This window comes from Populus nigra, chromosome 1, assembly GCF_951802175.1.
Source record: "Populus nigra chromosome 1, ddPopNigr1.1, whole genome shotgun sequence".
Lineage (NCBI taxonomy): Eukaryota > Viridiplantae > Streptophyta > Magnoliopsida > Malpighiales > Salicaceae > Populus > Populus nigra.
In genome coordinates, this window is record NC_084852.1 from 12,462,623 (window position 1) to 12,476,144 (window position 13,522).

Consider the following 13,522-nt stretch of genomic DNA (forward strand, 5'->3'; position numbering starts at 1 on the left):
CCTCTTTTTTCAATCTCACCCTTTCATAAGAAATCAAAAGCAATTAGTCTTCAATTAGAACTAAATTGTTGAAAAAAAGTTTGAGGACCATATTAAAAAAAAATGTACAGCTCATCCACAGTATGTGTGAGAGGATGAACAATGGAGCCTTTCACAATGAAAAAAATCATGCCTTTTAGAGATGTACTGACATGATCCATGAAAGTGTTGGATAAGAAAATTTAGATTTTAGCGTAATTGTATGTACTATCCAGTTTTACAACAATAATTATAATTTTCAATCCAATTATTGGATTATGCTAAACGTTTACCTAAAGTTTCCTGGCATATGGTTATATGTTGGAGTAAAATTTCATGTTAATCATAGTTTAAGAAGGCCTTGCGATATATGTCAGGATAAACTGTACGAGTTTTATTATTTACTTTCTTTTTAACTTGTAGACTTCCTATTTAATAAGGATCATTTCCCTACAAAAATATGATAGCTTGTTTTGAAAATTTTCTAATTCTATAAGGATATTTAATAGGCTACAACATAATTTTCAAGTGTAACAAAAATTCATTAATGTTCCAAAATTATTTTCTTATAAAGATTTCATATTTATCATAGCTAGCTACACAAAGAAAAATATTTTGAGTCAAGATTCTCAAACTTTATTTTTAACTTTCTTGAAAAAATATGATCTTTATTGAGATTGCTTGACCACGTGATAAATAAATAAATATGCCTCATATTATTAATTTTCTTTCATACGTGTTAAAAGTCAATAAAATAAATCATTTTAAAAAAATAATATTGTTGCCAGCATATTATATAATTTGGAAGAAAAGCCTGTCTAGTTTCCTAGGGGTGGCCACACTAGCATGGTCTTTGACTATGGGGTATGGAGATGAAGAAGAAGAAGACAATCAGTGTGAATGTGATTGATATTTTTTTAACCCAATTGTGCAGGCCGAAAGCAAAATCATGGATGCTTTAGCCCTTATTTGACTTTTCAACTAAGATCACCATGTATGTGACTTTGGGACCAATATGATTAGCTTATGATTTGGTGAGAATCAATTTCATAATAATTACGAGCTGAAGCAACATGGAGTAAAGTGAAAATAGAAGGGAGAATGTTCGTTTATACATACCATCAGCAGTTGCTATGAAACAAAGCTAATAAAGCTTACAAATTCATGATTTCCCCTTCTGCTAAACATATCTCAACGTACAGAAGGAAACAACACACTACATGATACATTATTATACTTCACTATTATATTAGTATTAGTCACCATGCTAAAGCCTAAAATCACCTGTGTGTTTTCCTCTGAACTAGGAGAACTCAAAGCTCAGAAGAAAGCCCGACTCCCATAAAACACACGGGAACTTGTGTTCTTTGATGCCTGCATTTTCTGATCGGAGCTTGAACTTCCTGAACTGGTTGGTCCACTATCAGTGTCCAAAGGAAGCTTCATCTTGGCCAGTGACTCTGTGAATTGTTGCATGCTTTTCATGTACATGTCTACTATGTCTTGCTGAACCACTTTGGACTCCGGCTCAATGTTGACTGTAATAACAGGTTTCGCATTTTTCTCATTCGATGCTCCACCAGAGCAATCAGTCTCACCATCTCCGGCATTTGCACTCTCTCTCTCTTTATGGACCGAGACATGCTCCTGATTTGGTGTTTTTGAAGTTGCTGGGCTATCAGAGGTTTCTGAAATTGCAGCAGCGGAAGGTGAAGAAACACCATTGGTTGACACACTGCTTGGAGGAGAATCAAGCTTTGGAACTTGAGTTGGATCAGAAGTGGCGGCTGAAATGCTTTCCATAACATGAACTCCGATTTCTGAACCGAGATTATTTTCAGCATTAGAAATGGCCAAGCTCTCAGAGGCTTCAGAATCCAGGCTAGAACATGAAATTCCAAAATACTCTGAGATCATCATCTGGTTTTCATTCACAACCTTTGGATCCGGGAACTCAATCTTATCAAGTTCGCAAGGGAGTGATTCCTGTATCTCAGAATCCTGGATGGTTCCATTTGTAGCTAAAGCGGTGGGCATCGCTGGAATTTCCATTACCTCTGGCGAAGCTCCAACGTATGATAGAGACAATTGAACAAACCCTGCTGGAGAGTGGAACAAATCAGTTGAAGAAAGAGAGAACTCTTTCTCCAAATTCCCGTTATTGATTAGAACTTCAGACAACGGAACCAGAGCAAACCCTAACAGCTGATCCTCCAGATAATTCTTCACCCTACTCATCATGAATATCTCACATTTAAGGGAGGAATCAATAGTCTTAACATTGAGCTGCAGACGGTCGTTGAAGACAGGATTCCTCCCACCACCATTGATGATTTTGGTGGAGAATGTGTACTCAGGATCACTAGTCAAGCAAAACTTGGCATAAACATCTTGCTTGTGGTAAATGCATATGTTTTGGATGTCCCTAGCCTGGTGTACGTAAACCTCAACTATACCAATGAAGTCTTCTGGATGGCCAGCCACAGCCTCATGTTTGGGGAACTCAATTCCCTTGGATAAGTTGCCAGTACTCTGAACAGAACAATCAGATTTCTGCTTCTCTGGCTCAAAGACAACAGAGGTCTTGAATGGTGACACAACAGATTGAGGGGAATCCATAACTGCTTGAACAATAGACCTGGAAAGGCACAAAAATAATCAAAACTCAAACTTAAAATTAGAAAACAGAAGACCTATATTTGAAAAGACCGTAGATACTATGATTTTTAGTACTCTACATCCTGCAATAACAATCAATTCCAAAACTTATATCCCAAAATAAGAGATATTTGATATATTATAACACCTTTTCTAACACCAAATCTGACCTAAAACAAAACACAAGTTCCCAAAATTCAGAGGCAAATGACAAAAGCAGGCCTTTCGCATGAACCAATTAGACTCAAGACAAGCCAACTATCAAGACTCAGAAGCAAGGCAAACAGCTGAAGCCCCTAGCTTGAGCTGATGTGAACATAAAAATCCTCAAACCCAAAAGACAACCCTAAACTTCAACAGGAACAACTTCAGAACCCCAAACCCAACCTTAAAATTAACAAAATCTAAGTCGATTTAACTTATAATCATCAAAACCCATAAACCAAAAAGCCCCCACAAATGAGACCTTGCACATGGACTACTAAAAAAAAACAGAAACCCTACTAAGAACCAATAAACAAACCTAGAAACCAAAATCCAGAAAGAGCAGCAATCAGTCCCAACTCTCAAAGACCCTAAAGCCAAAAACCGTGAAAATGAGAATTTGCAGTGGAACTACTGCTATCTTGACTCCCTGAACTGAAAGTAATAAAGACCAATCAACAGTTATGCCACATAACCAGATTCCAATAAAGCTATCAACGTTTTCCACACGAAACTGGAATCCAAGAGAGTGAAACAGGGAAAGCAAGAAAAAAGCTCTCCCATTCAAAGCCAAAACAAGCCATGACAAACTAAAAGCCAAAGATAGCACAGTTACCGAGGTTCATCACCGCAAAATTCGAAAACAAAACCCACTAAACGAAACCCTTCTGAAAAGCCCGAGAAAGTAAGGAAAGAAACTAACAAGAAAATCAAATAAAAAACCCACCTTTAGCTTTAGCAACAAAGTCAAAATGAAGTGAGGGTGCAATGCAAGATATGGCCAAAACCCAGTTGATAATTCGAGGAGGTGCTTTTGGTTTTGCTGTTCAAGTGAAAGCTGGTGCTAATAATAAGCTAGGGATAAAATCTAGTACTATGATATTACTCTCTCTTTTCTTTTGGATGCTGATACATGAAGTACAAGGAAAAATAAAACTCCAACAAAATACAATCTCCTCCTCAAACAGAGATTAACAATGCATTTCGCCGGGCTGCCCTTGCAGTTGGGGTTGTATATATATACCATCTTATCTGATCAGTAGTAGTAGTAATACCAATACAGTCTCTCTCTCTCTTTTTACTTTTAAGATTTTAGAGATAATATTTAATAAAATTTTATAAATACGTTAAATTGGCCTGAAGGTGTACTTTAAAATTATATGTATAAAAAATAAATTTAGATAACACACATCTCTATCCAGGAGGAGTGATTATTTTTTATTCGGTTCAATTTTTATATATAAAAAAAGTAATGAAGTTGGTTTTTTTAAAAAACCAAAATCGGTTCAACTCGATCGGTTTTGGTTCAATTATTTTAGAACAAAAACCTGTTCAAACTGACCGGTTCTGGTTTGGTTTGTTTTCCAGTTTGGCTCGATTTTTTCAGTTTGGGTTTAGTTCAGTTTGGTTTTTTCAGTTTCAATCTTATAAAATTAAAATCAAATCGAACTGATTGGTTTTTTAAAAAATTCAATTGGTTTAACTGATTTTTTTCATGGTTTTATTTTTTCAATTATTTTTTTTAATTTTTTTGATTTAATTAATTTTTCAGTTTTTTTCTTGTCCTTTAACGCACAATATCTGAGAATGGATTTATCATCTTACAAAAAAGAAAAATACGGGTAGAATACACTGTAATTAGTACGCTGTAGAGAGACATCGCCCCACGCGTTGGCAAGAAAGGACCAATGACAAGAGAGATGAGTGCGTTTGTTTAGGTAGGGACAGATTCACACATATACACACAAGCCTTTTGACTGTTCCAACTGTTCACTTCTGTCATCTTGTCAGTCTGCGCTTTTTCTCTCTCTCTTCCTTTTTGACTTTTTTGCCTCTTCACAACGGTCTATCCTTCATGCCTGATTCTGTAATAATTATTAATTCGGATACGACATCATTATTTTCTGAAGAGTTTAACGTCATGTTTAAATAGCTTTGTTGCTTTCATTATTCCTGAATTTGAATTTAGGAATATTAATTAGAAGATTTTATTAAGTTATTTGTATTAGATCGAGGGTGATTGTATTTATTTTTTAAAATGTTTTTTATTTGAAAATATATTAAAATAATATTTTTTATTTTTTAAAAATTATTTTTAATTTTAACATATTAAAATGATCTAAAAATACTAAAAAAATATTAATTTAAAATAATAAATAAATAAATAAAATTTAAATGTTTTCAAATATATATTTGAAATGAAAAAAATAAATAAGGCATATTGATACCAGGTATAAGTTGTTAATATCATTTTGAAAAAAAAATTGATTAACATATAATTCATTCTCGATTATATTATCGAATAATTTGAATATCCTCACCTTTGAAGTTTAATATCATTATTATAATTAAAAGATTATTTGATTTCATTGTAGCTTTACCGTGCAACTAAAAAAAAAAAGGATATATCTTATACTTTAGATTTATTATCAATTTTTTTATTTCCTTGAATTTTAGAAACCTCGTAATAGTTTTATTTTGTGACTTTTTTAATCTCCATATGTAAAGTGCGTTTTCGATGATTTTTGGTCCTTTACCATCTTAATGGAGAGAGAATGGCATAATTAAGAAGAGAGGAGGCAATGGAAATGGCATTATTTCCTTATTTTTCTAACATTATTTTTGTAATAGAATAATATATAACTATGCAACACATTTCATTTTCATTTCAAAAGTCAATATTCTGAGACCATAAAACAACTCAAGCTTTTCCTTTCAGGAATAAATAATCTAATTATTTGAAGAAACTAGAGACTCTATCACAAGTACAAAAAAAAATGTTCATAATTCAATATTTTATTATCTCTTCTTTCTCTTTTTTTTTTTCTCATATCTTTTTTAATTCTTGTCCCTTAAAGAGATGTAATATGAAAGATTAAAGCGAAATGATGTATCAAAGCAAAAAAAAAACATGCTATAAATTTTATGAATTGAATTTGATGGTTTTTAACCCTAAACCTCAACATTAAAAATTTTTAAGGATAGATTGATCTAGTGTAAATCTTAGATGAACAAGATAAACTCATAGAACGATCACATATGCACCTACACTTTGATTGAAGCACACAAGACATATTAACACATCAATTTATAGGAAAATTAAAATCTCACCTCATGAATTTACTTTAAAACCCAAAAATAAGCCTTAAAGCAATTAATCAAACATGCTTGTACTGACATACCAAAACTCTTAAGAACATAAAAGAAAGAAAATGGAAATACAAAACAAATATTTAGCCATACAATCCATAAAAAAAATCAAAAGGCATTGTATTATTAATTCTAACATCTATTTTTAATTGATATTGTCATGAACTTAGCTTTATGAACCCAACATTTCATCAAGAACAACATATAGTCATATTTTGTAGAGAAATAAAAGTAATCAAAATTAATTTTTCCACTAAACTAGACATCTAAACATGCTGAAATGCCTTTTAAACAACATTACTATCATCAAGTTTCAACCTTAAAAAAAAACTATGCATTTAATGTTATCTTAAAAACACACATGTAAGTTTAAGATAACATTAGTTTAAAAATGAATAAATGCATTTAAACATAAGTTCTAGCAACTAAAACATAATAGAGTATAGACAATAAACAATTATACAAGAGTTTAAAAGGCATTAAAAAAGGAGGGGGTGTGCCCATTAAGCTACACATCCTCGTTAGAGATAGGTGTATACCTTGTAGATGCAATGATGTTTCTGTCTTTTTTGTCTTTTTTTATAGCTCCTTGTTTCTACTACCTTTGTTTCCTGCTCATTATTGATTTCATGTGCCTTTCCTTTTTTCCTTTTTTGAACACTATTCTTTGAATTCTTCACTCGATAACTCTATAAACCTTGGATAAAATCCACAATGTTAGTAAATGAATTATTATGTTAAATGGGTAAAGTAAATATTTAGATTATAGGGATGATGATAGATTTATGAATTTGAAATAAAATGTTTATGTACTAATGTTAAAAAATTAAAAATATAAAATTGGCTGGAAAATAAAAAATATAGAAACACGAATAAAAAACTAAGTTGAAGTGATGAAAGATGAAAGACAAGTATTGGTATATGATTTAATGAAATTTGAAATAGCTTATGTTAAATTCAGTAAAAGTAGGTGGTGGAATTTGAGAAATATTACCCGGCAAACATAAAAGGTATAACGTGAACTTGTAACCCAAAAATTGATGAACTGGTGCTAAATATAAAGCATGTTTATAAATTTGGGGTGAAAATATTTAGAAAAATATTTTAGAAATTTTCAAATAAATTAATGTATGGTTTACGCGCGAATGACCTTGACCACTAATGCAACTATATTATTTGATAGTTTTCCCTACATTTATCTAGTATTTTGTTCATGTTTTATGTATAAAATGCCTTGATAATCTTTATTTTATGTTTTTAAGGCACTTTTAGTTGTGAGATTAAAAAAGGAGTAAATTGAAGATAAAATTCAGATCATGTTCCAACCCGTGTCAAACTTTGACAGATTTGACATCTGATCGATGTTTTATGCAGAACTTGAGTTGTAAAGGTTGAAATGAAGTGATTCCAGTGGCAATAGAAAGCTAACATCCATACCTTTCTATACATTTATGGCAAGAAAATAAAAAAGAAAAAGGATAGAAATTTCAACCTCTAAAGACAAGTATCGCATTTTGTCAGTTTTGACCTTCGTCCATTCTGACTCGAATATCTTGAGTTAGAAAAGTCCATTTGATGCAAACTCATTTTTTTTATATTCCTGACTCAAATACCTATCAACCTACCAAATTTCAACAGAAATAGCTCATATAAGGAAGATATAATTTTTCTAAGACAACCTATAAATTTTGTCAGCAAACAGGTTTTGTGAAGAAACAAGTACAACTTACTTAAATGTAGATTGTTTACTTTGGAAAGGACTATTTTTATATTTTTTGGAATAATACAAATGGATTGGAGGGATGTTGGGATTAGGCTTTCCTATCAAATACAAAGAAAGAGAAAAAAGAAAGAGAGTAGGCGGCCAGAAAAAAGAACACAACTCCACCCTTTTCTCCTATACCTGAAATTATATTCTCCTCTGTTCTATTCATTAGTTTTTTAATAGACATGCAAGGCTAAGTTATTTTTCTTGGTTAAAAGGATACAGAAACCTTTAGATTTCAAAAAAACTGTGAAATCTATTATATCTATTCTTTTCAGTTTATATAATGAATATAAATGTTTTCCTATACTTATTTCCTATGATTATTTAGTTTGAATGTTAGAGCGGACTCTAAATTATTATTCTAACCAATCTACTACTAAGTTTGCTATCAAAACCAGAGTTGTGATATTTGTCTTGTGAAGCAACTCAGTTTAATAATTATGATGGATCTATGTTGTTAATTGTTGCGATATCATGGTCATACAAATTAATTACACTAGCTTAAATAAACAAGATAGTATAGAGCAAGTAAGGAGTCGATCCCACGAGGATGGTTTAGTTCAGATTTTTATATTATACGATATGCAATTGAAAGGGAATTGAGGTTATCTAGGCTATAACAGAATAAAACAATCAAACTAAATTAAATAAATCAGAAAACTATCAAGAGAACAAACCTTGGTTTCAAGTAGACATCCACATACGAAAATCAGAACCGATCTTTGAAACAATACATCAATTTATATTCTAAATATTAATCTTTTCTTAATATTGGTTAGTTAACAGATTCACCGTATAACTAACCTTAACCATCAAACAATCACAGTGTCCGCACTAGTAATTTAATTCAATAACAACCTTAAGAAAGAGATAAGTTGATTAATCTAGACAATAGAATTGTCCGTAGTCCATGTTTAATTTGATTGAATGTTTTCCCTAAGATTAATAACACAGATCCGCTACGATTATTAAACTTAGTTGCTTCACAAGTTTATATACCATAACTCTAGTTTTGATAGCAAACTTACCACTAGATAGTTTATAATAATAACTTAGAGTCCGCTCCAGTAATTAAAATAAATAATTATAGAAAATAAGCATAGGAAAACAAACATATTTATCATACAAACTGAAAAGAAAAGGTAAACGAGATTTGTCTTTGAAGGCTGCGATTTCCATGCTATTTCTCTTTCCATAAATGTATAGAAAGGTATGGATGTTATCTTTCTAATGCCACTAGAATCACTTCGTTTCAACCTCTAAAGCTCAAGCTCTGCATAAAACATTGATCGGAAGTCAAATATGCTAATTATCTCCAATTTACTTCTTTTTCAGTCTTACATCCAAAAGTTCCTTCAAAACATAAAAGAAAGTATATCAAGACATTTTATATATAAAACATAGGTAAAATACTAAGTAAATACGGGTAAAACTATCGAATAATATAGTTGTATCAAATACCCCCACACTTAGCTCTTGCTCATTCTCGAGAAAGGATAGATAAAATCAAACTTAAACTAAATAAATAAAATTATATGACTAATCTCTGAATCTCCCATTAATATCCAAAAGTACATGCATTATAAACAAGAATACAATCAAGAAGGATAAAAAATATAAATTTTCATGAATTTATTTACATGCGAACTTCAAAACTCATTTAATCATTGAGATTTAAATGAAATCTATGCCATGCCAAAGTTATAGGTCCTCTCATTGATATACACTCCAACACTCATGTGTTTAGGATTTATGTGTTTAAATCTCTCAAATTCAATCAATGAATATGTTCTAGCATAAACTTGCTCTTCAATCTCATCTTTATTACTAAAATATTACAAGCAATGCATGAATGAAAATGTCTTACTTTTTGGTTGCAATGAGGCTAAGGTTAATGTGAGGTAAAAAAAAAAGAAAAGAAAAGGCTAAAGGAAGTAGAACATTCTAAAAAAATATATGATTTTTTTAAACAAGATATCCCATCAAAGCATAATTTTTCATCTTTAATCACTAATACTTGACTTCTTTTGATTTCAAGCTCCATCAACATAAAATTTTAAGAATACAATGGAGCACTTTTTTTTTCTTTCACCTTTGGCAACTTTGCCCATTCTTTTCATCTAACATCACTTTTTTTTTCTTTTCACATAATTTCCAACCATAATCCCACGTGATATCAACAAGTATATGCTCTACTAATCCTTGACCAGGGGAAAAGGAAAACATATAAAAAGTTAAGGCTTACACATGGGTAAAGCAAATAAAAGATAAATAAGCTCAAAAGGGACTCACGAAGGATAATACTCTTTAGATTGGCTTTTTGGCTCAAATGGTTAAAGTTCCTAATGCCTTTATCATTTTCATGAATATATATGTAACGTGAATGTAATCTCAACAAGATATAAAGCAAGTTCTAGAGATACATATCATTGAAAGAATGCACAGTCAAAGAATATAATTTTGAAGGCTTTAAAGCTTGCATTGGTACAACACTATAAAGTCAACATGATATATTTTCAAATTCAATCCCTAGACTAATTAAACTTTAAAAATTTTATACAAACTCATTCATTCGATTTATATTTGTATCTATCTCAACTAATTCTTATACATAATACTCATATTCTCATAAACCAATGGGAGTTCAAAAGATAAAACTTAAACTTATTTTTTTTGTTTTTTGTCCAAAATTCTCTCAATACCCCCACACTTTAAACACAACAGTGTCCTCAATGTTGAAATAAAAGAAAAGGAATATAGGAGAATGACAAAAATAAAGTAAAATGTGAAAAATAAAAGATAAGGGAAAAAAAAAGCAAATCTGATTTTTTTATTGGGTTGCCTCCCAATAAGCACTTTTGTTTTATATCATTGGCTCGACATATCACATACTCATGCCTCATAGATTGGTTCAGCTAGCTCCATGAAAGCAGTGAGTTCTGTCGTCCAACCTTCATAGAAAATTTTCAATCGATGTCCATTGACCTTAAGCACTTTGTTTGTTTCTAAACTTGTAATTTCAATTGCACCATAAGGAAAAACATTAGAAATAACAAAGGGTCTTAACCAATGAGAGCACAACTTTCCAGGAAAAAGTTTCAAACGTAAATGATAAAGAAGGACTTTGTCTCCAACATGAAACTCTTTTCTTGTAAGCATTTGGTCATGAAGACTCTTGATCTTTTCTTTGTAAATCCTTGCATTTTTATAGGCATCATTCCGTATCTCTTCCAACTCTTGCAATTGCAACTTTCTTGCAATCCCAGTGGTATCATAATCCAAGTTACATTGTTTAATAGCCCAAAAAGCTTTGTGTTCAAGCTCTACTGGTAGATGACATGCTTTTCCATAAATCATCCTATAAGATGAAATTCCTATAGGTGATTTGTAAGCAGTCTTATAAGCCCAAAGTGCATCACCAAGTCATAAACTCCAATCTCGCTAGTTATGTTGCATTGTCTTCTCCAAAATGGACTTGATTTCTCGATTTGAAATTTCAGCCTGGCCTTTCGTTTGAGGATGGTAGGCTATGGAAGTCTGATGAGTCATATGGTATTTGTGTAATAATGCTTTCATTAAACAATTACAAAAATGAGTGTCACGATCGCTAATAATAGCTTTAGGGATTCCAAACCTGTCAAATATATGAGTCCTGACAAAATTTAAAACAACCTTAGTATCATTAGTTCGTATGGCTTTCGCCTTAATCCATTTGGATATATAATCAACATCAAGAAGGATATAAAGATTACTGAAAAAAGAAGGAAATGAACCCATAAAATCAATACCCCAAACATAAAAAATTTCACTTACAAGATTATTTGTTAAAGGCATTTGGTTTTTATGAGTGATATTACCTATTCTTTGGCATTTTTCATATGATTTGCAAAAGTGATATACATTCTTAAAAATAGAAGGCCAATAGAGACCACTTTCAAGTACTTTGTGGGTCGTTTTTTTTGCTCCAAAATTCCCATCACAAGAATGAGAATAAAAAAAAGTGAGAATGGAATGGAATTCATCTTGTGGTACCTCAAAGTTGCGTGGTCAGTAAAAAAAATGACTTTTGTACCAAGTAAATATGACCTAAATTTTTCTAATGAAACACCACTGTAAAAGGTTCCTTTTCAGTTGTATGGTGATTGCATACAAAAAGAGCTCATATGAGGGAGATATGATTTTTCTAAGACAACCTATAAATTCTGTCAGCAGACAAGTTTTATGAAGAAACAAGTCCAATTTGCTTAAATGTAAATTATTTACTTTGGAAAGGACTATTTTTATATTTTTTGAAAGAATATAAAGGGATGGGAGGGATTTGGGGATTACGGTTTCCTATCAAATAAAAAGGAAACAAGAGAAAAAAAAAGAGACGGCCAGAAAGAAGAACATAACTCCACCCTTTTCTTCTATACCTGAAATTATGTTCTCATATATTCTATTAATTAGTTTTTCAATAAATATGCAAGGCTAAGTTATTTTTCTTGGTTGAAAGGATACATAAACCTTCAAATTTCAAAAAAATTGTGAGATCTATTGTATCTTTTCTTTTTAGTTTATATGATGCTTATAAATGTTTTCCTATGTTTATTTCCTATGATTGTTTAATTTGATTGTTAGAGCGGCCTTTAAATTATTATTCTAAACCAATATACTGCTAAGTTTGCTATCAAAACCAGAGTTGTGATATTTAAACTTGTGAAGTGACTAGGTTTAATAATTATAGCAGATCTACGTTGTTAATCTTAGGGAAAACATTCAACTAAACTGATAATATATTATAGACAATTATGTCATCTAAGATTTATCAACTTATCTACTTCTTAAAGCTGTCATTGAATTAAATTACTAGTATAGACACTATGGTTGTTTAATGGTTAGGGTTAGTTATACTACAGATCAGTTAACTGACTAATGTTAAGGAAAGATAGATATTCATAATATAAATTGACGTATCATTTCAGTGATTAGTTTTGATTTTTGTAGGTAGATGTTTACTTGAGACCAAGGTTTTTCTCCTTGATAAGTTTCAGATTTATTTAATTTAGTTTGATTGTTTTATTCTATTTAGCATGGCATAACCCATATAACCTTTAAACCCCTCAACTGAATCGTCTAGCATAAAGACCTGAACTATATCTTTCTCATGGGATCGACCCCTTACTTGCTCTATACTATCTTGTTTGTTTAAGCTCGGGTAATTAATTTGTGTGACCGCGACATCGTAACAACCACCGGTATAAGCATTGCATGGTTTTAACCCAAAAAGGGAAACATATAAGGAGAACTTGTATATTAATATGGATGAAAGTTGCAATGAATTATCTTGAAAATACTAATGATTTAAGTAGATAAAATAGTACAAAAATTGGATTTAGGCATTAAAATTATCTATTGTCCACTTTTACACTGTCAAGTGTAAATTTTAATCTGACTGTTGAATTGGGCTGAGATTTTGTATGGAGTCACTTGACATATGTTTTTACTTTGGGTTAAAATGTTAGGGAAACCAGAGTTTAGGAAGACCACGAGAGTGTTAAAAATTATAAAAAAACATAGAAAAAAAATAAAACATGGATAAGTGAGGGATAAAAAAGTCATTTAAGTAAAATCCACCCCTCTCCTTCTTTATATATGGTAGAAGCTATTGGAAAAGTGGAGAAAGATATAAAAAAAATAAAGTTAAAAGGAGAGAAAAAACTTAGTTAACATTAAAAATCCCTA

At 31.1% G+C, this 13,522-nt stretch overlaps 1 protein-coding gene across 3 annotated transcripts; it reads right to left on the reverse strand.

Annotated features, from left to right (window-relative positions):
• Positions 1 to 1,102: 1,102 nt before the first annotated feature.
• On the reverse strand, positions 1,103 to 3,895 carry LOC133672416 (uncharacterized). Of its 3 annotated transcripts, none has more exons than XM_062092825.1 (2): positions 3,608 to 3,895; positions 1,103 to 2,656 (listed from the first exon to the last, which is right to left on the reverse strand). In XM_062092825.1, exon 2 carries the CDS (start codon positions 2,635 to 2,637, stop codon positions 1,339 to 1,341), a length of 1,299 nt encoding a protein of 432 aa, XP_061948809.1. In that variant the 5' UTR covers positions 2,638 to 2,656; positions 3,608 to 3,895; the 3' UTR covers positions 1,103 to 1,338. The 3 variants fall into 3 exon arrangements, with proteins under 3 accessions (XP_061948809.1, XP_061948825.1, XP_061948816.1); XM_062092841.1 differs by lacking the exon at positions 3,608 to 3,895 and adding an exon at positions 3,497 to 3,565; XM_062092832.1 differs by lacking the exon at positions 3,608 to 3,895 and adding an exon at positions 3,200 to 3,443.
• Between the last annotated feature and the right edge of the window lie 9,627 nt (positions 3,896 to 13,522).